Source organism: Neoarius graeffei, chromosome 4 (genome assembly GCF_027579695.1).
Source record: "Neoarius graeffei isolate fNeoGra1 chromosome 4, fNeoGra1.pri, whole genome shotgun sequence".
Lineage (NCBI taxonomy): Eukaryota > Metazoa > Chordata > Actinopteri > Siluriformes > Ariidae > Neoarius > Neoarius graeffei.
This window is the reverse complement of record NC_083572.1, coordinates 48076037-48102506: the sequence shown is the minus strand read 5'-3', so window position 1 is coordinate 48102506 and position 26470 is coordinate 48076037. Positions and strand designations below refer to the sequence as shown.

Here is a 26470-nt window from a genome sequence, read left to right as displayed (position 1 = left end):
GACACCTTAGATGAGCTGGTCATCAGAATTCTGATTCTGATTCTGATCCAGGAGAAGATAAATATCTGATACTCCCTATTAGTCAGACAGAACTGAGGAAGCCTTTTGGACGAGAGGTGAAACGTTTTCAAGAATTTTCAAGCAGGTCCAGTTGCCCATTTCTACTTTCATATGTCACAAGTTTGCTGACATATTCACCTTTACTGCTTTATCCTATTTTATCTGTACAGTTAACATAGCCTTCTCTCTCTGATAATACAGTGGTGCTTGAAAGTTTGTGAACCCTTTAGAATTTTCTATATTTCTGCATAAATATTACCTAAAACATCATCGGATTTTCACACAAGTCCTAAAAGTAGATCAAGAGAACCTAGTTAAACAAATGAGACAAAAATATTATACCTGGTCATTTATTTATTGAGGAAAATGATCCAATATTACATATCTGTGAGTGGCAGAAGTATGTGAACCTTTGCTTTCAGTATCTGGTGCGACCCCCTCATGCAGTAATAACTGCAACTAAACATTTCTGGTAACTGTTGATCAGTCCTGCACACTGGCTTGGAGGAATTTTAGCCCATTCCTCCGTACAGAACAGCTTCAACTCTGGGATGTTGGTGGGTTTCCTCACATGAACTGCTCGCTTCAGATCCTTCCACAACATTTTGATTGGAGTAAGGTCAGGACTTTGACTTGGCCATTCCAAAACATTAACTTTATTCTTCTTTAACCATTCTTTGGTAGAACGACTTGTGTGCTTAGGGTCGTTGTCTTGCTGCATGACCCACTTTCTCTTGAGATTCAGTTCATGGACAGATGTCCTGACATTTTCCTTTAGAATGCGCTGGTATAATTCAGAATTCATTGTTCCATCAATGATGGCAAGCCGTCCTGGCCCAGATGCAGCAAAACAGGCTCAAACCATGATACTACCACCACCATGTTTCACAGATGGGATAAGGTTCTTCTGCTGGAATGCAGTCTTTTTTCCAAACATAACGCTTCTTATTTAAACCAAAAAGTTCTATTTTGGTCTCATCCATCCACAAAACATTTTTCCAGTAGCCTTCTGGCTTGTCCACGTGATCTTTAGCAAACTGCAGATGAGCAGCAATGTTCTTTTTGGAGAGCAGTGGCTTTCTCCTTGCAACCCTGCCATGCACACCATTGTTGTTCAGTGTTCTCCTGATGGTGGACTCATGAACATTAGCCAATGTGAGAGAGGCCTTCAGTTGTTTAGAAGTTACCCTGGGGTCCTTTGTGACCTCGCAGACTATTACACGCCTTGCTCTTGGAGTGATCTTTGTTGGTCGACCACTCCTGGGGAGGGTAACAATGGTCTTGAATTTCCTCCATTTGTACACAATCTGTCTGACTGTGGATTGGTGGAGTCCAAACTCTTTAGAGATGGATTTGTAACCTTTTCCAGCCTGATGAGCATCAACAACGCTTTTTCTGCGGTCCTTAGAAATTTCCTTTGTTCGTCCCATGATACACTTCCACAAACATGTGTTGTGAAGATCAGACTTTGATAGATCCCTGTTCTTTAAATAAAACAGGGTGCCCACTCACACCTGATTGTCATCCCATTGATTGAAAACACCTGACTCTAATTTCACCTTCAAATTAACTGCTAATCCTAGAGGTTCACATACTTTTGCCACTCACAGATATGGAATATTGGATAATTTTCCTCAATAAATGACCAAGTATAATATTTTTGTCTCATTTGTTTAACTGGGTTCTCTTTATCTACTTTTAGCACTTGTATGAAAATCTGATGATGTTTTAGGTCATATTTATGCAGAAATATAGAAAATTCTAAAGGGTTCACAAACTTTCAAGCACCACTGTAGTTAACAAAGACAAGTTGATCATGCACGTTTTTAAGTGGTTGTAATCTAAATAATCTAATCTTATCTGTCTGTCTGTCTGTCTGATTTCAGCCCATCTAAAAAGAAAATGCAGCATGTATCCAACATCGCCATCTTCATTATGTATGTCATGTACTTCCTCGCTGCCCTGTTTGGCTATCTGACCTTTTACGGTGAGGCACATTTGATCTTTGTTCCTTTCAGATTTTAACGCACCATAGACAACTGCTACATTTTTAATCTAACAATCTTACCCTCAAGCTGAACACATGAACTGAATTGAACGAATGTACATGAACGAATTGCGAATAATAGAATAGAGTTAGCAAGTAATATAATTCTAGTCTGATCTAGTTAGCCCTCACTGTGTAAGAAATAACACTTGATGGGGCATGCTGTCAATAATGAATAATCAACGATGGGGTGGTGTGATGTGTCGTGAAGTCCGAAAGTGTTTTATTCCACAGCGATTTGCCAAAGATTTTAACAATTTCTATTTATTCTGAAATGACATGCTGTGCTCTTAATCTATTTATAGTTGCATTTAATTTTGTCAGCCAACTGCAAAACAAGCTCGTTCCTATTTAGTTATCATTATATCAAGTAGCTATAAACAGTCGATCACTCACCAACCTACATTTTTATCATGAAGTACAATGCCCTCTCACCTGACCGCTATAAAGCACTGACACGGAAGACTCATTCTATGTACAGTACTGTGCAAAAGTCTTAGGCACATGTAAAGAAATGCTATAGACCAAAAATGGCTTAAAAATAATGAAATGTTACAACATGAAAAAAATACTATAAACAACAGTAAGCCATAATAAATTAAACAAATTCAATATTTGGTGTGAGACGACCCTTTGCTTAATGCAAACATTTTTTCTGTAACATTTAATTTTGTGCTGGAAAACGAACGTTTGGACTCTAAAATGTTTTTGTACTGACTTGATAATGTAGAAGTCCATCCATCCATACATCCATCCATTATCTGTAGCTGCTTATCCTGTCCTACAGGGTCACAGGCAAGCTGGAGCCTATCCCAGCTGACTATGGTCAAGAGACGGGGTACACCCTGGACAAGTCGCCAGGTCATCACAGGGCTTAATGTAGAAGTCATAAAATAGAAATCTATAACAATGTTTGTATGAAAAAAAAGGGTGCCTAAGACTTTTGCACAGTACTGTATGTCACATAAACCATAAATGTTTGTTTGTTTTTCATATCATCTATTAATAGCCTTAGATTACGTGGAGCATCCACCATACAAGTCCCTGTGTGGCAGCGGGGGCGTGGTCAAGCACCGGTCTGTGACAGGAGGGCGGAGTCAGGGAAGGTAAGTGGCAGAATCACTACACCTGATGTCAATTAACCTGTGTTTGTGTGTGTCTTCCCAGTGACCGCGCCCTATTTAAGGAGGGAGAGCATAGAGCAGGGGAGCTCATCCCCGAACCAGACGCCAGTCGTGTGTGTGTGTCTGTCTAGTTAAGAGTTGTTCACTGAAAAGTGTGGCAATAAAACCCCTATTTCAGAACCTGATCTCTGTCCTGCCGTCCTCTGTGCTCCACCCACCCATACAAACTGTTACAGTGGTGCTGAAACCTGGGGGTTTTATTGCCACACTTTTCAGTGAACAACTCTTAACTAGACAGACACACACACACGACTGGCGTCTGGTTCGGGGATGAGCTCCCCTGCTCTACGCTCTCCCTCCTTAAATAGGGCGCGGTCACTGGGAAGACACACACAAACACAGGTTAATTGACATCAGGTGTAGTGATTCTGCCACTTACCTTCCCTGACTCTGCCCTCCTGTCACAGACCGGCGCTTGACCACGCCCCCGCTGCCACATACCTTTCAGCATTGATGGTGTCTTTCCAGATGTGTAAGCTGCCCATACCACACGCACTAATGCAACCCCATACCATCAGAGATGCAGGCTTCTGAACTGAGCGCTGACGCTGCTACTCAGGGGTGCGCCCCACACGCTGGAGGACGGCCCGGCAGAGGTCCGCGTAGGCCAGCCGGTGGTCGGCGCTGTAGCGCGGCCAGCTGCGCCTCTCCCGTTAGCAGGGGGAGGAGGCGCGCCGCGCGCTGCTCCATCGGCCACCCCGAGGTCTCCGCGACTTGCTCGAAGAGCATGATAAATGCCTCGGGGTCATCCTGCGGGCCCATCTTGGTTAGGGTGAGGGGGGACGGGCCCGTGGTGGGAGCGCTGGTGGACCCCGCCGACGCGAGGAGGTGCCGGAACGCCTCACGATCTTCTTGCTGGGCCAGCACCAGGGCCTCGAACCGCTGTTCCTGTTCCTTTCGGAGGGAGACTAGCGCCTGGTGCTGGCTTTGCTGGGCCGTGGCGAGGGCGTGGACCAGTTTGGCGAACGGGGAGGACTCCATGGGGCTGATCGGTTGCTGCGCTCCACGTCCCGGGTTTCGGCACCACTGTAACAGTTTGTATGGGTGGGTGGAGCGCAGAGGACGGCAGGACAGAGATCAGGTTCTGAAATAGGGGTTTTATTGCCACACTTTTCAGTGAACAACTCTTAACTAGACAGACACACACACACGACTGGCATCTGGTTCGGGGATGAGCTCCCCTGCTCTACGCTCTCCCTCCTTAAATAGGGCGCGGTCACTAGGAAGACACACACAAACACAGGTTAATTGACATCAGGTGTAGTGATTCTGCCACTTACCTTCCCTGACTCCGCCCTCCTGTCACAGACCAGCGCTTGACCATGCCCCCGCTGCCACACCCTGTAAATGAGCCATTACTAAAGAAACAATGTATTAGAGGACATTAATAGTGTATAAACCTGTGATTTGAATTGTCGTCCGAGCCGTGCTGTTGTAGAAAATTAATCAACATCTGACTAATCAGAATTAAGGTGCCTTTCAAGACTGAACCTGAAACAGCTGCTTGTGGCAAAAATAAGCATTTTTCCACGTTGTGCACTCTTCTTGCAGAAAACGTGGAGGCAGAGCTGCTACACACCTACAGCAGGATTGAACCCTATGACACTCTGATCCTCTGCGTGCGATTGGCTGTGCTCACAGCTGTCATGCTGACTGTACCAATCGTGCTGTTCCCTGTGAGTATACACACAGCATCTCCTGAACACACTCATGTCATTTCGCTTCATCTGCACCCAAAATCTATCTCATGCTCAGATCATACTTTCTTTTGGAAATGAGTGAAAATGCTGGTGCATGTTGTATAACATTCACAGTCTTTATTTTATCTGAATCTTGTTTTCTTCCTTTGTGATTGTGCACACAAAAGGTGCGCAGGGCCATTCAACAAATGGTCTTCCCCAATAAGGCATTCAGTTGGCTCCGTCATATCATCATCGCCATCACCCTCCTCACCTTCATCAATATGCTTGTCATATTTGCACCGAACATCCTCGGCATTTTCGGAATTCTTGGTGAGTCTTTCAGTCACAACAGAAAGCGAACGTCTCATCCACATAGATCGCCAAGGTCCAGTTAGAGCACGCTGCTAATGAAATGATACAACCCCAATTCCAAAAAAGTTGAGATGCTGTGTAAACTGTAGATAAAAACAGAATCGATGATTGATTTGCAAATCATGGAAACCCTATATTTCATTGAAAAGAGTGCAAAGACAACATATCAGATGTTGAAACTGAGAAATGTTATTGTTTTTTAAAAAATATATGCTCATTTTTAATTTGATGTCAGCAACACATTTTTTAAAAGTTGGGACGGGGTATGTTTACCACTGTGTTGCATCACCTGTACTTTTAACAACACTCTGTAAACATTTGGGAACTGAGGAGAACAATTACTGTAGTTTTGAAGGGAAATGTTGTCCCATTCTTGCTTGATATAAAATTTCATTTGCTCGACAGTTCGGGGTCTCCTTTGTCGTATTTTGCGCTTCATAATGTGCCAAATGTTTTAAATGGGAGACAGGTCTGGACTGCAGGCAGGCCAGTTTAGCACCCAGACTCTTTTACTACAGAACCATGCAGTTTTAATATGTGCAGAAAACGGTTTGGCATTGTCTTGCTGAAAGAAGGAAGGCCTTCCCTGAAAAAGATTTTGTCTGGATGGCAGCATCTCATCTCATCTCATCATCTCTAGCCGCTTTATCCTGTTCTACAGGGTTGCAGGCAAGCTGGAGCCTATCCCAGCTGACTACGGGCGAAAGGCGGGGTACACCCTGGACAAGTCGCCAGGTCATCACAGGGCTGACACATAGACACAGACAACCATTCACACTCACATTCACACCTACGCTCAATTTAGAGTCACCAGTTAACCTAACCTGCATGTCTTTGGACTGTGGGGGAAACCAGAGCACCCGGAGGAAACCCATGCGGACACGGGGAAAGCATGCAAACTCCGCACAGAAAGGCCCTTGCTGGCCACGGGGCTCGAACCCGGACCTTCTTGCTGTGAGGCGAGAGCGCTACCCACTACACCACCGTGCCGGGATGGCAGCATATTGCTCTGAAACATGTACAGTGGGGCAAAAAAGTATTTAGTCAGCCACCAATTGTGCAAGTTCTCCCACTTAAAAAGATGAAAGAGGCCTGTAATTTTCATCATAGGTACACTTCAACTATGAGAGACAGAATGGGGGGAAAGAATCCAGGAAATCACACTGTAGGATTTTTAATGAATTAATTGGTAAATTCCTCGGTAAAATAAGTATTTGGTCACCTACAAACAAGCAAGATTTCTGGCTCTCACAGACCTGTAACAACTTCTTTAAGAGGCTCCTCTGTCCTCCACTCATTACTCTTATTAATGGCACCTGTTTGAACTCGTTATCAGTATAAAAGACACCTGTCCACAACCTCAAACAGTCACACTCCAAACTCCACTATGGCCAAGACCAAAGAGCTGTCAAAGGACACCAGAAACAAAATTGTAGACCTGCACCAGGCTGGGAAGACTGAATCTCCAATAGGTAAGCAGCTTGGTGTGAAGAAATCAACTGTGGGAGCAATTATGAGAAAATGGAAGACATACAAGACCACTGATAATCTCCCTCAATCTGGGGCTCCATGCAAGATCTCACCCCGTGGGGTCAAAATGATCACAAGAACGGTGAGCAAAAATCCCAGAACCACATGGGGCAACCTAGTGAATGACCTGCAGAGAGCTGGGACCAAAGTAACAAAGGCTACCATCAGTAACACACTACGCCACCAGGGACTCAAATCCTGCAGTGCCAGACGTGTCCCTCTGCTTAAGCCAGTACATGTCCAGGCCCGTCTGAAGTTTGCTAGAGAGCATTTGGATGATCCAGAAGAGGATTGGGAGAATGTCATATGGTCAGATGAAACCAAAATAGAACTTTTTGGTAAAAACTCAACTTGTCATGTTTGGAGGAGAAAGAATGCTGAGTTGCATCCAAAGAACACCATACCTACTGTGAAGCATGGGGGTGGAAACATCATGCTTTGGGGCTGTTTTTCTGCAAAGGGACCAGGACGACTGATCCGTGTAAAGGAAAGAATGAATGGGGCCATGTATCGTGAGATTTTGAGTGAAAGCCTCCTTCCATCAGCAAGGGCATTGAAGATGAAACATGGCTGGGTCTTTCAGCATGACAATGATCCCAAAGACACCGCCCGGGCAACGAAGGAGTGGCTTCATAAGAAGCATTTCAAGGTCCTGGAGTGGCCTAGCCAGTCTCCAGATCTCAACCCCATAGAAAATCTTTGGAGGGAGTTGAAAGTCCGTGTTGCCCAGCGACAGCCCCAAAACATCTAGAGGAGATCTGCATAGAGGAATGGGCCAAAATACCAGCAACGGTGTGTGAAAACCTTGTGAAGACTTACAGAAAATGTTTGACCTCTGTCATTGCCAACAAAGGGTATATAGCAAAGTATTGAGATGAACTTTTGTTATTGACCAAATACTTATTTTCCACCATAATTTGCAAATAAATTCTTTAAAAATCAGACAATGTGATTTTCTGGATTTTTTTTTTCTCATTTTGTCTCTCATAGTTGAGGTATACCTATGATGAAAATTACAGGCCTCTCTCATCTTTTTAAGTGGGAGAACTTGCACAATTGGTGACTGACTAAATACTTTTTTGCCCCACTGTATATATCATTCAGCATTAATGATGCCTTCCCAGATGTAAAAGCTACCAATGTCATACTCACTAATGCACCCTCATACCATTACAGATGCTGGCTTTTGAACTGTGCACTGATAACAAGCTGGATGGTCCCTCTCTTCTTTAGCCTGGAGGACGTGGTGTCCATAATTTCTAAAAACAATTTCTACTTTTGATTCGTTAGACCTCGGGACAATTTTCCACTTTGCCTCAGTCCATCGTAAAAGAGCTCGGGCCCAGAGAAGGTGGCCGTGTTTCTGGATATTGTTTATATCTGGTTTTAACTTGGATTTGTGGATGCAGTAATGAACTGTTTTCACAGACGATGGTTTTCTGAAGTGTTCCGGAGCCCATACAATGATTTCCACTACAGAGACATGTCTGTTTTTAATGCAGTGTCACCTGAGGGCCTGAAGATCACAGGCATCCAATGTCAGTTTTCAGCCTTGTCTCTTGCATACAGAGATTTCTCCAGATTCTCTGAATCTTTTCATGATATTATGTACCATAGATGATGTGATCCCCAAATTCTTTGCAATTTTACATTGAGGAACGTTATTCTTAAATTGTTACACTGTTTGCCTACCCAGTCTTTCACAGAGCGGTGAACCCCTCCCCATCTTTACTTCTGAGAGACTCCACCTCTCTGGGATGCTCTCTTTATACTCAATCATGTTGCTGACCTGTTGCCAATTAACAAAATTAGTTTCTTTTTAGCATTACACAACTTTTTCAGTCTTTTGTTGCCCCGTCCCAACTTTTCTGAAATGTGTTGCTGACATCAATTTCAAAATGAGCATATATTTTTCAAAAAACACTAAACTTTCTCACTTTTGACATTTGATATGTTGTCTTTATACTATTTTCACGGAAATATAAGGTTTCCATGATTTGCAAATCTTCGCATTCTGTTTTTATTTGTTTTATACTGTGTCTCAATTTTTTGGGGAATTGGGGTTGTATGAGTTCTAGATTTATACTTTATGCAGCCACACAAAACGTGGATTTTTTTTCCCTGTACGGCACTGTATGCTTTTTAAACTTCACTCTGTGTATTCATATTTGCTGTTGATGGTGAAATTGGTTCTGTTGGACCTCTTACTGGTTTTGAGGATGAAAGAGACATTAAGTCAATATTTTCTCCGTCACTCCCTATAAAAATGAGCTGTGCGTCAGGGCACAAAGGATTGCATTCAGGAAGTGTTCCTGATTTTGTACCAGAAAGGACAACTGGGAACAGCCCTTGAATATGCAGGCTGAACGTATTTCTATAATAGTTAAGCTTGGTGTTGTCTACAATACAGTTTTTCTGATATCAAAGTAAAAGTGAACTTCATTGTCATTCAGACTATACAAGTAGCACACAGCAGAATATATAACGGATATAACTATTCAAATTAAAACCTAGTAAATATTGCACATAGACATAAATAGACAAACAGACCTAATAAATAACTATCACACCTTTTATTCCAGTACCGGAGTTATTGCACAATGTGATAATAAATAATGTAAACATTGACACTGATATGTATTAATAAAGTGCTCTTAAGAAATGTAAACAGTTGAATATTCATAAAAATGGCTTGAGATGAGGTGTGTGTGTGTGCACGCGCCCATGTTTTTATTTTTAAAGGGAAATGAGGAGTCTGATGGCCTGTGGGGAGAAGCTCCTGCTTGGCCAGGAAGTTTTACACCTCATTTTGCGGTAGTGTTTGCCAGACAGTAGAAAGGTAAACAGTCCGTGACCGGAGTGGGTGGAATCTCTGGTTATTTTGGTGGCTTGGTTCAGGCAGCGTTTCAGGTACAGCTTGTGTATAGGTGGGAGAAACGTCCCAATGATTTTCTGAGCTGTCCTTACCACTCTCTGGAGTGCTGCTGCATTCGGGAGTTATTGCACAATATGATAATAAATGTGTTTTGAGACACTGCTGGTCAAAACACTTTCTATAGCACCTCTGTAGAACGTAGTGAGGACATGGTTGTTTGTTCTTCTCAGTCAATAAGTTGTTTTTGATTCCGATATATTACTAAAATTCTTTATACAATTACATTTTTTTCTTTCTTCGTCCTTGTTGGTTATGAGTGTGATTATAATTTGTATTTTTATTTGCATTTAAAGCTGATGTATCATAATTGTGTTCTCCATGTGTTCATGTTTTAAAAAAAAAGAAAAGAAACACATTCTGCTTATCATCTGTCATCCTCTTTGTCTTTCAGGTGCTACTTTTGCTCCCTGCCTCATCTTCATCTTCCCTGCTGTCTTTTATATCCGCATTGTCCCCAAAGATGATGAGCCTATGTGCTCGACACCCAAAATCCTGGTGAGCTGCTTTTCAGTGACCGGTTTGAAGAGCATGTGTTTTGAAAGAAGAGTTACAGTATGATTCACTGTTTCTTAGGAAACCCTGATATTTGCTTTACTCATGTTTCTAAACCCATTTGTAGTTTTCTGGTTATGGAAATAATCAGATTGTGGACATGAAAAGCTTGCAGATTAGACAAATTTTAGCATATCACCAAACAGCAGATGAAAATCTCTCTCTCTCTGTGTGTGTTGTATGTCTTTCAGGCTGCATGTTTTGCTGGTTTGGGTGTGCTGTTTATGACTATGAGTTTGACCTTTATCATCATCGACTGGACTACAGGAAGCAGCAATTCTGCTGGTGGCCACTAGAGGACAGTTCACGTGTGTGTGTGTGTGTGTGTGTGTGTGTGTCCATGCGTGTGGGAATGTATCGAAAAAATTACTGTTATATAGCAGGTTGAGCGAGGCTCAGTTGAAGCACATTTTAATTTTAATTTTTTATTTTTATTTCTTTTAGTGTAGCTCTCTTTTCCAGCACCAAACACACCTGAACCAGGTAATCAGCACAGTTAAAATAAAATAAAAAATAAATCAGGGAAGCTAAAATAGAAATGAAATTTTAGTGGATGAAGGGAAGGCTCTTAAGGACAGACTTGGGAATGTTTGAGGAGAAACTGCAACTTGCCGTGGGGGGGGTAAAACTTCAGGCTTCAGACTCAGATGATTCAATATCTTTTTTTAATCCTCACTTGCCTTTCAGAATGCGCTACTCTTCTTTTACTTCACACGCTCTCAGTTCAAAGCACTTCATTTTATTCTCGCAGATCTACAGCTAACTCTGTATAAAACAAAATTATGTAATACTTACAGTAGCAAAGATAATAATAATAATACAGATTTTTTTTTTTACTTTTTTGATTAGGCCATCCTTAAAAAAAATCCGTTTCCTGTCCACCGGGTGAGCAAAAAAATTTTCAGTCGGGAGGGAGGGATTTTTTTTTTACTATATGGATGGATAAGAAATCACAATGCTGCGTTTGCTTTTTCTTTCAGTACTTTTTTATTACAAAAGCAGACACATTTAATAAAATATGACAGTTTAATCAACTGAAACTTGTACAAAAACTTTAAGTTAGCATTTTAAATGCTGACTGCAACATTTGCAAAACTTTTACAAAGGTACTTAAAATGTCCGACACACGGACTTTTTGTAGTTCTAAATCGACCGTTAGGCCTAGTTCGGATGAAATTACACTATTAAAATCACTGATCACTGAATGATTTGTTTTTCTGAATCTTTACTATTTTGTTGTTCGCTAGAATACCATTTTGCGATTTCACACTTAAGCAAATGTTTGAAAACTCCGGATCTCCTTCCTTCATGGTGGCTGCCATTTTTTTTTTGTGCCCCACGGTGCATGCGCAGAGCTGAAGTTCAGAGTGCGCGGGCACTCGGCGGAGGCAGTAGTGTGTCGGAGGGAACAGAAGCAGAGATGACGCTTATTTTGTCTCCGGTAAACCAGTCTTCTCTCGTTCAATTACGTGCTGGCATCAAAAGACACCGTTGGCTGTAAATGAAACCAAACTGAGTGGTTGGAGTGTATTTTCATACACAAATGGAGAAATGTTCGCTGAGTGTTTGTGCAGCCGCCACTGCAGACCGTTGTCGTTGTTAATTCATAGCATGCTCAGCTGCGTGAATGTGTCATGCATCGAAAATAAGAGATTTACAAGCCAGGAACGCCTCATGATGCAATACGCAAGAAAAGAAAGCAGATTTACTGCCATTTTACTTTGTATTTGAGTAAAGTGAATAAATAAATGGTCTGTGGAAAATACATTTAATCCTGGGAACTGCATGCACAGGAGTTTATTTTGTGTTTACTCCCCCCGGCTGGCTACTTATTTGTCATGGCTGGCTAGTATGAGCCTTAGTGGAAAGCCCTGGGAATGTGTAAATGTCAAGTTCGATTTTAGATTTACGAACCCGAAAAAAATGTCGAAAAACCGGCGTTAAAAAAAAAAATTTCAACCGCACAAACGGCACTCACCCAGCCGGTGGACTGGAAACAGAACATTTTTTAATAATGGCCTTAAGTCAGCTGCAGGAGTGACATGTTAGGTTAGTTGCAGTTACGCATTGGAAGTAGCTTCTCCAAAAGACAGAATATTCATTTGTAGAGCTTTCTGAGCATTCCTTTCCTTCATGCTCTGAATTGTTAACACTGAATATAAGAAGTGTATGCATGTGTGTTTATATATAGAAGATATTATATGGTGGTGTAATTGTATGTTCGCGACAATCATTTGTGAAATATGTTCACTACTTGAAGATAAACTTCATATCTTTGCGCCACCGTGTAATGTTCTTTATATTATGTGGACACATTAAAAAAAAAAAACCGCAAGTTAATCAAAAATTTTTTAATTTTGACATTCATCATTTTGACAATATGCATCTAGTTAGCGAGAAAACACTGGAAATTATGTCACTGGAGTGAAATATCGAAAAATATGTCGCTCAGATCTGCGATGTATTTCGTATGCAAAATATGAGTTTTTCAACATGAGAAGATAAAACTTCACATCTTCAAGCCAACATGTGATTTTCTTTTTATTATATAGACACATTCACAAACAAAAAGTACCCAAATTTATCAGAACAATTCATCAATTTCCTCACGAATGAAGATATTGGAAAATATGTTACTTAATGTCCCAGATATAGTTCATATGAAAAACACGAGTGTGTTTGTAAAGCTACGGTCACACTACAGCCCACGATGCTTTACGATGGCTTGTCGATGAAAGTGAGGCGTTTTGTTGGCGATGCATGGCAATATACAGGCAAGCTAAAAGTTGTGGTCACACGGCAGGCGAATACTTGATTGTCACACCTTTGCGTACTTGAGTCTGGCACAGCTCGAGCGGCCGCACTCGCTCACAGAGCACGTTGTGTGCGCTCTTGGGACCCAGTCGTTATGGGAAACATCTGATGCTGATTTGAGCACAGTCAGCACATGCATATAAGGACGCTGTTTTCACAGAGACTTTGCAAAGTATTATCATTATCACTGTCATGTTTGTTTCTAGCCATGTTTACGATTCCGGTTAAATACTCTGCTTTATGACACTGCATTCTGTTTTGCTTTTGGTTTCGTTTGTGTTTTGTTTTTGTTCCATCCCAATTCCAAAAAAGTTGGGACAAAGTACAAATTGTAAATAAAAACGGACTGCAATGATGTGGAAGTTTCAAAATTCCATATTTTATTCAGAATAGAACATAGATGACATATAAAATGTTTAAGCTGAGAAAATGTATCATTTAAAGAGAAAAATTAGGTGATTTTAAATTTCATGACAACAACACATCTCAAAAAAGTTGGGACAATGCCATGTTTACCACTGTGAGACATCCCCTTTTCTCTTTACAACAGTCTGTAAACGTCTGGGGACTGAGGAGACAAGTTGCTCAAGTTTAGGGATAGGAATGTTAACCCATTCTTGTCTAATGTAGGATTCTAGTTGCTCAACTGTCTTAGGTCTTTTTTGTCGTATCTTCCGTTTTATGATGCGCCAAATGTTTTCTATGGGTGAAAGATCTGGACTGCAGGCTGGCCAGTTCAGTACCCGGACCCTTCTTCTACGCAGCCATGATGCTGTAATTGATGCAGTATGTGGTTTGGCATTGTCTCTCATCTCATCTCATTATCTCTAGCCGCTTTATCCTGTTCTACAGGGTCGCAGGCAAGCTGGAGCCTATCCCAGCTGACTACGGGTGAAAGGGCGGGTACACCCTGGACAAGTCGCCAGGTCATCACAGGGCTGGTTTGGCATTGTCATGTTGGAAAATGCAAGGTCTTCCTTGAAAGAGACGTCGTCTGGATGGGAGCATATGTTGCTCTAGAACCTGGATATACCTTTCAGCATTGATGGTGTCTTTCCAGATGTGTAAGCTGCCCATGCCACACGCACTAATGCAGCCCCATACCATCAGAGATGCAGCCTTCTGAACTGAGCGCTGATAACAACTTGGGTCGTCCTTCTCCTCTTTAGTCCGAATGACACGGCATCCCTGATTTCCATAAAGAACTTCAAACTTTGATTCGTCTGACCACAGAACAGTTTTCCACTTTGCCACAGTCCATTTTAAATGAGCCTTGGCCCTCATTTAAAATGGAGTTTAATAGAGTTTTAGCTGGCAATGGCGGATGGCACGGTGAATTGTGTTCACAGATAATGTTCTCTGGAAATATTCCTGAGCCCATTTTGTGATTTCCAATACAGAAGCATGCCTGTATGTGATGCAGTGCCGTCTAAGGGCCCGAAGATCACGGGCACCCAGTATGGTTTTCCGGCCTTGACCCTTACACACAGAGATTCTTCCAGATTCTCTGAATCTTTTGATGATATTATGCACTGTAGATGATGATATGTTCAAACTCTTTGCAATTTTACACTGTCGAACTCCTTTCTGATATTGCTCCACTATTTGCCGGCGCAGAATTAGGGGGATTGGTGATCCTCTTCCCATCTTTACTTCTGAGAGCCGCTGCCACTCCAAGATGCTCTTTTTATACCCAGTCATGTTAATGACCTATTGCCAATTGACCTAATGAGTTGCAATTTGGTCCTCCAGCTGTTCCTTTTTTGTACCTTTAACTTTTCCAGCCTCTTATTGCCCCTGTCCCAACTTTTTTGAGATGTGTTGCTGTCATGAAATTTCAAATGAGCCAATATTTGGCATGAAATTTCAAAATGTCTCACTTTCGACATTTGATGTGTTGTCTATGTTCTATTGTGAATACAATATCAGTTTTTGAGATTTGTAAATTATTGCATTCCGTTTTTATTTACAATTTGTACTTTGTCCCAACTTTTTTGGAATCAGGGTTGTAAATATCATGCCTGATAATAAACAGTCTTCCTGCACCTACATGTGTCTACCGCCGCATACCTGACAGAATAATTTATAAAGTTTCTGTGAAAATGGTGTGATGATTGCACTCAAATCAGCATCACGTGTTTCCCATAATGACTTGGTCCCAACGTGCTCCGAAGGATCCCCGAATGTAAATGCACTTTTCAAGTCTCGGCGATGGTTAGGCTCTGACGAGCTGCTGTGTTCGAGACAAATACATGTCAAGAGGCTTGACGAAGGTTCCCTGAGCTTCAGGAAATATTCCCAAACCCATCTGCAAGCATTCACTGCTTAGTTTGTCGACAAAACATCGCCACCAAATTTCAATGCATGCATTGAAATTTTTCGTGACGTTTTTGGCCACTCACGAGACAGAGACACACCAAAAAACAACTCGCGAAGCTCGGAGAACATTCACCATGCATCACACGATTGGTGGTGATGCTACCAATTTTTCATCGCCGAGTATTCGCAAACCCATCACAAGCTGTAGTGTGACCAGGGCCTAATAAAGACCAATATCAGCTGCTGTTAAAAACAGGTCTGTGGTGCTGAAGTCACCTTAAATCTATCACATTGGGAACTGTACTATTCCTCATGAAGATTAAAAGTTCCTTTTGTATCTGCGAAGTGCACAATATGGGACGACAGATTGGAGATTCCCACATTCATAACCAGTAAGTTAGGAAATATTTATTCTGATGTATGAAATATTTTTTAAGTCTTTAGGTAAGTTTTTGAACCACAAAAGTGTGTAGATTGTATTTAACCATATAATCATTTTCAGTATTCAAATGAAATAAGTGATTTATGCAGAAGGTTTAAGAAGAAGTATCTTGTAAATATTGATGGCTCAATGTGTGAAGATCGTTAATGAATCTATACTCATGAATTCTGACAGAATAAGAGTTATGTTTGACTAACTTGTGTGTGTATTTTATATGGATTAAACAAAACCTCACCTCCACTGTACTTCCTGTACCTGTGCAGTTTTGAGCTGTTTAATGTGACTTGTGCCTTATTGACATTCTCAGTAAAGTCTTTGAATGTTATATGATTAGTGGTAGTTGTGTAACCGTATCTGAAATATATTTGATGTCAACTGGCCTTTCTGTGCTGGGGCAGCAGCAAGTCCTTGATGATGAGAATGGCTAACGAGTTTTAATTTTTATTATTGTCCATATTATGACTTGAAACCTTTAGGTTGTTTCACCGAAACCAGCATATTGAAAGTTTTAGTGCAAGATATTTAAAGTCGCACAAACAGTGTGATCAAGACTATGCTATAAAAATAAACTAATGGCTATAGCTCTTTCCATACAAATGCTTTCACGCAAAGTGGTATATTGCAAAATTGGGTTGAATGGTATTTTATAATGTTGAAGAAGAATTTAGATAAGTTGTGGATAAGATAATGATGAATGACCCAATATAATTTAGTCAGTTAATGTTCTATTTTTAAAATCCAATACTAAATATACAAACCTTAATTTGTTTTTTAGTGTAACATAGGTCACTGGTTCCCAACACAGCCCTTGAGTATTAGCATTATGCTCTGTTCTGCTAGCTTGTTCTCAGCCTGTACTTTATGTAGTAAAAGTGACTTACAGACATGACATAATTAAGGAGTCTGTCTGTTTACTTGCCTGAACAGAGTTTATGGAAAGAGTTATTTGATTAATTTACTATGCCACTTAGTTTTCATGTAATATTGAAAGACAGTGTGGCTATTGTTATTTTATTTGGCCTATTTTATCTTTTCCTGGGGTCGTTTGTCTATAGACTGCAAATCTGTTTTGTTGTTCATCTAACCAAAAACTGCTAATGCCCATCAGGAAGCCTGAGCTCATACCAAAGCTTTAACATTATAAGTTTTCAGTGTCTCAGACAGCCACTCAGTTATCCCATACAATTACCCCATTGTTAGTTATGATTATGTTAAATGCCATGAACCCATGATTATTGTCTTTTTTGTGGCTATGTGGTGGTAAAACACTGCTTGTGTTTATGCCTGTCAAGCTTGTACAGTGTAAATAGCAGAACTGGTTTTAGTTTAGCAATAAAAACAATTTAGTTGTTCCTAACTCATGGTTGTTGTTGTTGTCTTTTTTTTTTTTTTTTTTGGAAATACCACAGAGGGGGGCGGCACGGTGGTGTAGTGGTTAGCGCTGTTGCTTCACAGCAAGAAGGTCCGGGTTCGAGCCCCATGGCTGGCGAGGGCCTTTCTGTGCAGAGTTTGCATGTTCTCCCCGTGTCCGCGTGGGTTTCCTCCGGGTGCTCCGGTTTCCCCCACAGTCCAAAGACATGCAGGTTAGGTTAACTGGTGACTCTAAATTGACCGTAGGTGTGAATGTGAGTGTGAATGGTTGTCTGTGTCTATGTGTCAGCCCTGTGATGACCTGGCGACTTGTCCAGGGTGTACCCCGCCTTTCACCCGTAGTCAGCTGGGATAGGCTCCAGCTTGCCTGCGACCCTGTAGAACAGGATAAAGCGGCTAGAGATAATGAGATGATGAGATGAATACCACAGAGGGGCATTTAAAATGTTTGATCCTTTTCTATGGTGATATGAGATACCTGAAAATGCTTGTTTCGTATGCAAAAACCTTGCACCATGAACAGTGCATACCCGGCGGTGGTAGTGGTGGTGGGGGTGCTGAAATTTGACCTGGATACTTTCTTATACATGTGCACACAAACGCCAAGACCTTCAACAAAGTCACAAAGTGAGTGTATGATGTAGTATTTAATTTTAAAAAATATGATGATCAATGGTCATCATTTCTCTGAAATCTTCTTGCCAAGTTCCTGGCGAATGTGCACGGTCTTGAATGACAGGACCTTGGTGGTTATCCAGTATTTATAGAAACAGTTACATATGTAAGTTGAGTTCTGTTTCACCCAGCAGCTGTGCATGATCATATAATTTGGTGGGGCAGGATCATATAACCTCAAACAAAATTAAGTCAAGAGGCAATCTCACTTATGATGTAGTGAATTATTAGAATTATTCTGCATTAGGCAGAGTTGGAAGTTGGTTGAAAGTTGGCAACATAAAATTGTTCAGCATACTGTCTAGTAGCACATTTTGAGTAGTTTTAGATATACCTTTGTTCAACTGTGTTTTCCATTACCAGCAAGGTTCATGCAGAAGAGCTAATATCATTAACCAGGGTTTCCAGGTTACAGTACAATTTCCAGCCCAATTACATCACAAAAAAACCCACACAAGGGCCTGAAACTAGCCCATAAATTTAGCCATTGGCAAAGACAAACACATAGATGTGCTGTATGCACTTAGGCTTTGTGAAAATGTATTGTATTTAAAACAAGCCCAGTCTGGCTTCCCCATTAACGGTTCAATCAGCTCCTCCTCCGACACTGAAAAAATGTTAATTGAGCAAACATGGGGCAGTGTAGTCCCTGCCTCAGTGCAATAATAACTTTATGGAAACTAAATGGAGCAGTGAGTATGCCAACATGTGATTTTGCACCATCTAAGAAGGCAAATCAAAGGAACATTTTATATTTGTCAAATAGCAACATTTTTTAAATAACTTGTCACTCAAAAGAGGTAAGTAGTATGTCAGCATATTTAAAAATGAATGGAGTTGGGAACAAGGACTTTTGCTGAATGACTGATATATAGTAAAATATACCCACTTGCTCCTGTGGATGAGCTGCCACTAGTTTCACCCCTCCTAACTGCCAGAGGCAATGAATATCACCGGAATAACATTACAATCTCATGAGAAACACATTCCATTGCCTGTAAAGGTGTTTAGAGATGACTGCCTCTCCCAATGTCATAAGTGTGGCAATGTTAACCTTACAGAATCTAGAGAAGTTGCATGGTGATACCAAGATAGCAGCAGTGCAGACTTTCTGGAGTGCTATGCCACTAAGTAATGCTCATAAGGTGGAGATGCTCCCCCTAGGGTGACATAGTGGTGCAGTGTTGGTATCTAGTTCTTGTAGGCTAAGGTAATTATGTGAATTACCCAGTAGACCAACTTTTGTTTAGACTGGGGAGCTTGGGCCTTCCCTCTGTGGCAGATTAGTAGCTGGTTAAATCACTGACATCTGATTCAAATAGTACCATATGGCACATATTGGGGCATAACAAGAAATGCTCAGCAGGTCCTCCACCTTGTAGCCAAATGATTGGTCAACAAAAGCAGGTGCTGCAACTTTGGACAAAAACATCAGGTTCAATACAAGGTCACTTATCAGGCCACCAATACAAGCAAGATGAGCCTATTGATGGGGTATGCACTTCTACTCCTTTTGTCAAAGACCCATTTCAGCTCATCATTCTACATGGGCTCATGGGAAAGGCTTTAATGGACTCCAGTACAAGTGTGGGATCCTACATCATCTCAACTGTGAGTCATAGTGTACAAAGGTATGTAGCAATGTTTATTAGCCCTCAGTGAGAGTCTAACAGTGGTTCTGTGATGCACTGCAATGTCCATTATGAACGTCTTCAATACAGATGGGTTTCACCAACAATTCACAGCAACACTGCACACCAACAGTTCCTATCTTAGAGCATGCCAGGCCCATGTACTAGGTTCTCATTCTCTTATGTTCAGGAGTGTCTCAGCGTGCACTCCAGGAGGCCCAACCCAATGGTGCAGGCAAACCTGTCTGAGGATGCCAAATCTTTCAATCCATTACGGATAGATAACAGATCTAATCAGGCAGTAAGCCTCCAAGGTGTTTTGACCACTAGGGAGAGCAGCAGCAGGAACCAGGTCTCAGCAGGAAGCAGGACTCAGTGGGCTGATTGCTGAATTCTGTATAATGTGTGTAGAATCACTGGTAGAGGTGGAAATGTGTACAGTAGACAGTGAGATGAGTAATGGGCCATCACATCCTCAACCAGAAGACTCTCCAACTCCACCAAGAAGAACCACATCCAACAATAAGTGAATTTGGCATTGGCAAAGAAATCTGCCTGTGCCCTGCCAAACTTTTCCCAAATCTGGGACACCATTTCTGGGTGCAGACACCACTTGTCCAGGCATCGTGACAGTATGTCCAACACACCATTGTACTGTTACAGCAAGTGAAATACTCTTTGTGAAACTGTAGCGGGTAGGCCCATCTGATGATCTTTTGTACAAAGTGGTGAGGGCCATGTGACCTCATGCTGCCATGGTGATTAATGTATTTGAGGATCATTACATTGTCTGAACAGGCCATTTGAGAGGTAGATAGACTGCCCACACTTCCAGCTGATTGATATGTACTACTCTCACACCAGGCCTCTGTGGCACCACACTGCCCCCTAGTCCATATGCCCATAGTGACAATCTCCCTCCAATAAGCACTCTGCCAGATTGACCACATTCATGAGAAAAACCTTGTGTCTCCTGTGAGCTAGAGTTTGTGCCATTGTCAGTGAGACAAGTCCATATCTCTGTCTGTAGTATTTTGAGTTTATCTGCAGGCTGATGACCCACCAACCAAATTCATTTCTGAAATTTCTAGTCTCAGTAACTTATGCCCATTTTTCCAGGGCTTCTTTTGTCACAGACCCAAAGGGCAACCCTGATACACAGAGTAGGTTTCACAGTGTTTACATGTTTTACACATCTCCAGCAGCACAGACTGTTGCCAACCATACTTGGCACAGTCAGACTGGCAGAGAGCCAACTTGTGTCCTGGCCTAGGTGTCCCACTGAGCAAGGTTTTGATCAGCTCCATCACAGAGGGGTCAATAGCTGCAGTCAAATTCAAGCAACAAAATGGCTAATGCATTGTCTACCCACACCACATATGGAAGACCACACTTTTGACAGTAGTCAGTGTGTCTGTATTTGGTCCTTGGGCAGTGTATCTCGGAATGTAGTGCTCTATCCAGTGAATTGTGGCAAACGTTGATAACAGGTGTGTGGCCAAGGCCAATCTGCTCATGATCCATCATGTTAGCTAAGACACAGGCCAACCATGGAGACCAGACATGGCATATGACATGGTCCAAAACTTCATATAAAGGCCCCTACAGAGTATTTACATTGCGGCACAATGAACGCTTATTGTTTTAATTGTAAATAAAACAATAAAATATGATGCTGAAGATGGCCTGCTCATAATTTTGGGCAACCTTAATGCTTATGTGGGTAAAGACTGGAAATCATGGACAAACGTCATCCACAAACATGGGGTTGGAAACATGAACTCCAATGCTCTTATGCTTTTAGAGTTCTGTAGCAGGTCTCAGCTAAGTACAGTATAATGGGCAGAATATTTAAACTGAAAGATACTTTAAAGAACATATGGCAGCACCAACATTCTAAGTGCTGGCATGAGCTTGACCATGTATTGGTTAACCAAGTTGCAAAACAGCATATCGCAGTGACAAAGGTCAACTAATCAGCAAACTGTTTCACTGATCATAAGCTGCTAGTGTCTAATGCCGCTTTTCCACTACAAACGCGGCTGAGCCGTGCCGTGCTGAGTCGAGCTGAGTCGGGCTGAGCGGGGCTGTTGGAGTTGCATTTCGACTACAACCGCGCTGAACCGTGCTGGCTGGAAGTGGGTGGACACATTGGGTGGAGTTAGCGAAAGTGGGTGGACGTCACGTGATGTCGTTAAGCAGCGCAAACAGTGACATCAGTGACAGTGGCGGAACAAGTCAGAGCCGGGCCGGGGGCGGGGCAAATGACCGGGCCCTTTATTAAAGCTTATCATAACATCATTTTAGGCTACAAAATGTCCGCAACTGCGGTGTTTACCAATTTCAACACTACCGGGTGCAACTATGTTATTTAGTAGTACATCAAGTCCTTCAAACGAACATGTAACTCAGAAACAAAAAACATTAGGATACTATACATGGCTCATAATAAAACATCAATAGCCTATACTGCGCACATTATTTGAAGGGCATACGAATGAGCGCTCAGAGGTTGCAACGGTGACAGGAAGAGTCAGAAATAAAAGGAGGGCGGTGCAAACCTCACTGAATGCACTGTGTTTACCAATTTCAACACTACGGGGTGCAACTATGTTATTTTGTACATTAAGTCCTTCAAACGAACATGTAACTCAGAAACAAAAAAACAGGTGACATACTGTACATGGCTCATAATAAAACATCAATAGCCTACTGCGCGCATTATTTGAAGGGCATACGACGAGCCTTGCGCTCCGCGAACTCGTCCACGATGCTCTGTATGTCACTGATTCAGTGATCTTTTAAGCGGTAGTCTCACGACCCGGATAGTAAACAATAAACATGGAGGACATGGAGTCGTTAGTGTTGCTGGTCTTGGTGCTGTGGCTTGTTGTCACCGACAATGCCAACAGATACTGGCAAGAGCGTATAGATGAGGCGAGGCGCATAAGGCTTCAGAAATTCTCGTAATTCTTCTTCTTCCGGGTTTGCGGTGTTTACAGATCCCAGCGCGCTCGCGGGGCGTGTGTGGGCATGTGAGGACACTCCTCCTCACCAATCAGTGCACAGGGGAGTGTCTGCTCACGCCCCCAGCCTCACTCGGCACGGCTTGGCTCGCTTCAGCCTCACTCCAAAACGGTGCGAGTTTTAGGGGCTAAGCAGGGCTGAAACGAGCTGAGTCGTGCTGGTTTTTGGTAGTCGAAACGTGAGCCGTGTCGGGCTGAAGTGAGCTGAAGCGAGCTGAAGTGAGCTGAAAAAGGGTAGTGGAAAAGGGCCATAAGTATCTCTTCTCTATAAAGCGGAAGAGGAAAGGTACGAGACCTTCAAGGAAGCTAGAGACATGCTTGGATGATGACGGGAAAGCAAGGCTAGAGTAGTTTCTAGATGAGAAGCTGTCTGTTTGTAGTGCTGATGTTGATAAAGGCTCACTCACAACCCTCTGTACGTGCTACTATGGGTGGTCTATGGTAAAAAATTTGGCAAAACCATGCTTGAGACTTGTGCAACACTTGCGTGTGTTCAGCGCTGTAGAAGGTCACAGACTGGCTGTGGACACTTTTGGTCCTGCACATGCAAATTCTACGGGTCTTGCGAAAAATCAAGAATGCATACACTACGTATGGGACCCGTACTCCTTTTGTACGCCTGAATCAAGTCAGCAGCACAGCTAGTAGGGGCTTTTTACGATGACAGTAAGACGCACAAGTGACACATGGTCATTGTACGAGTGACATGCCTCAGAAGTACTACTCAAGTATCCACACTTGCTATTTGTGCAGCCCCCAAGACAGAAGTACATCTCACTTTCTACCCTTATGTGTGGCGTGCACGCGACCTGCACGCGACATGACGGGCAAGACTCTGAGTATATATGTATTGGGGGAGGAGCCAAGGAGCAGATCATGTAGCATGTAGCATTGTAGAAGGGAAGAAGACCACCTCATTTGCTGTTTTTATTTGAGTATATGTTAATTTACCATGCAAACGTCAAATAATAAAACATGAGTAAAAGGGAATAACGCATTTTATTACATTGTAAAAAAAAATCCCAACTAAATAGCCCAACAGTTTGGGCACTGAAACACACTCTGACTCCGAGCTACTGTCCTGCTCCTACTCCTGCTTAATGGTGGGACAGGGTGTCGAGATGTCCTTGTCCTCATCACTGAGCATGGCACAATGGCCTGACAGTGATGATGGGTATGCAATGTCCTCACTTCTGGGCGTCATTAGCTGAAACATACATGAAAATCAGCATTTATAATATTAATTACATAAGCATATAGATACCAAAATTAATGTTTAAACCACGTGTATTATAGTGCAAGAGGTTTAATTAGTATTTACCTGTGAAAATACCTCTGGCAGGGTGCTGTGCCTTCTGCCGGCTTGAAGGCACAGCATACTTCTCCCTGTCCGTGCAGGGCTCGCCGGTGCTGCGACCATCATCATCAAATACTTCCTCCTCCTCCCCCTCTGCTTTTTCAGGCTGCATTACTTCACTTTTGTTCACTTCTTCTTGGGTCCCATTTCCTAAACTTTAAACTGAAAATTTTCAAAATTTTCCCACAAAATATCCAATGTTCTTCAGTCAAAAGACAGATGCAGAATGCTGCAGACACGCTGGTTTTATACCCACTTCTGGCTTGCATCACATGCAAGTTATGAGTGGTTGTCATGTGCTAATCACGTGCGTCACACATGCTTCACAAGTGCGGCCCATACTCCTAGCACAGGAAACTGGTAAAATGCAAGTCACACGCACTCCACACTCACTGAACACACACTGATCACGTGCATCAGATATACGCTTTCCATGGGCTAACGGTGCAATTTTTCCCACAGCTTGAGGAAGTCAGGCGTGCAACCTGTACTTGACAAGTACTTTGCCTGTACTCCTCCCCCAAACTTTCCCCCGGGTTCACCGCAACCCTGCGGCACGGCTGCAAGCTACCAAACCCTGTGGCCTGTGCATGTCCAAAACACTTACGGTGGGTTGCAAGTGTGGCTTAAACTCAAAGAAGTTCTTCAGAATGCCAAAATGCAGCTACCCATGTGTTTGGGCAGAAGAAAAGGGTGCAGAATTATTGATTTGATAACCAAGATAAAATTATTCAGAATTTGCTTAAAGATAAGAATTTGGTTAGGCACACTTTGAGGAGGCACATGAGAGAGTTCAAGAATAACTGGTTCCAACAAAGAGGTGAAGAAGCAAAGCAATACTCTCAGGAAAAGAATCATAGAGACTTCTCTGCCACTTTGAATGCCGTACAGGGTCCTAGATCTAGAAGCTCTCATCCAGTAAGATCCAAAAAAGGTGAGCTCCTGACTGCCCCTGATAACATCATGAACTGATGGGTTGAACACTTCAGTGAATTATTTAATCAATCATCTGACATCGACTTCAGCGTAGTTGGTGATATAGAGCAGCTCCCGATAATCAAACCAATAGACCATCCAATTGAAGAACAATAACTGGATCAAGCTCTTATTAACACCAGATTAGAAAAGAGTCCAGGCTTTGATGGTATCATCCCTGAAGTATTCATGTATGGCGGAAGTCACTTGAGATCCTTCCTACTTGTCCTTTTCAACATCTTCTGGGCCACAGAGATAATTCCTTTGGATTGGGTTGATGCAATGATCACCATGCTGTTCAAAATGGGTGACAGAAGTCAGTGTGGAAACTAGAGGCATATCACTACTGAGCATTGTTGGAACAGTTTTTGCAGACATCATCCTGCAGAGGCTACAATTGCTGGCAGAACAATGGTGTCAGCAATTGTTGTCACAATTGTAGTCACCCCCAGTCACAGTCAGGGTATCGTAATGGTAGAAGCACCATAGATAAAATATTTACACTTTGAGAGCTGATGGAAAAAAACAGGGAGCAACGCAATAGTCTATACATAGCCTTTGTGGACTTTGCCAAGGCATTTGACACTGTCAGTAGTGAGCTGCTTTTCATTATCCTTGGCAAGCTAGGCTGTTTGCCAAACTGCATAAGAATGATCAAGAAACTATATACAGATTGATAGTGAACTAACCCAGTCTTTTGAGTATAATAGTGGCATCAAGCAAGGTTGTAAACTAGTACCAACATTCTTTGGTATATAGGTGTAGTAAGTCTCTGCTGTGGATGGAATACTGTAGCACAGCAGGCAGGAGATGATGTTTACACACAACTTTATTTTTTGGATTTTGCTGCTTTTCAGCTTCACTAAGCTTGTTTACACACACACACACACACACACACACACACACACACACACACGTTCTGATCAGGAAAGATCCTCTCTCATTGCTCTCTCCCTCCTTTTCTACCTTCCATCCTCACTGCAAAACACACAGATGCAACATTAATTGACAACAGGTGTACTGACTTTGCCACTCACCTTTCCTGACCCCCCCCCATTCACAAACTGACACTTGGCCACACCCCCGCCGCCACATACCCCCACCACCCGACTCAGGCCAGGGAGCCGTCCGGCCTGCAGCAGACTCCCCACCCACCCAACAGGATAGAAAGTCCACCACCACCATCTACACCTCCAATTTAAACGGCTGGAGGGCAAGATACCAACAGGTGATCTGTGCATTGGCATCCTTCATGTGGTGGAGCCACTGGAGGGGCGCGTGGTCCGAACAGAGGGTGACAGGGCACTCCAGCAGGTAGTATTGGTCAGTGAGGATCACCCACTTGATGGCCAGGCAGTCCTTCTCGATGGTGCTGTACTTACTTTCATGCATCGAGAGCTTGGAACTTATGTACAGCACCGAACGTTCCTCACCCTCCACCTTCTGGGACAAAACGGCCCCCAGCCCTCTGTCTGATGCATCTGTCTGTAAAACAAAA

At 42.5% G+C, this 26470-nt stretch overlaps 1 protein-coding gene and 1 long non-coding RNA gene across 3 annotated transcripts in view; one reads left to right on the top strand and one right to left on the bottom strand.

The window, feature by feature from the left end:
- The window catches only part of slc38a3b (solute carrier family 38 member 3b), a 145382-nt gene extending 134310 nt beyond the window's left edge, over positions 1-11072 (top strand). For both annotated transcript variants that reach the window (XM_060919294.1, XM_060919293.1), the window contains 5 exons: positions 1947-2047; positions 4843-4967; positions 5159-5303; positions 10202-10305; positions 10554-11072. In XM_060919294.1, the coding sequence (XP_060775277.1) occupies positions 1947-2047; positions 4843-4967; positions 5159-5303; positions 10202-10305; positions 10554-10658 (580 nt within the window). In that variant the 3' untranslated portion in view covers positions 10659-11072. The remainder of the gene's footprint in view (positions 1-1946; positions 2048-4842; positions 4968-5158; positions 5304-10201; positions 10306-10553) is intronic.
- A 12548-nt stretch (positions 11073-23620) lies between these two features.
- Positions 23621-24242, bottom strand: LOC132884384 (uncharacterized). The gene is made up of 2 exons (XR_009654451.1): positions 23962-24242; positions 23621-23847 (listed from the first exon to the last, which is right to left on the bottom strand). It is a non-coding gene; the product is annotated as an uncharacterized LOC132884384 (long non-coding RNA).
- Positions 24243-26470: the final 2228 nt, after the last annotated feature.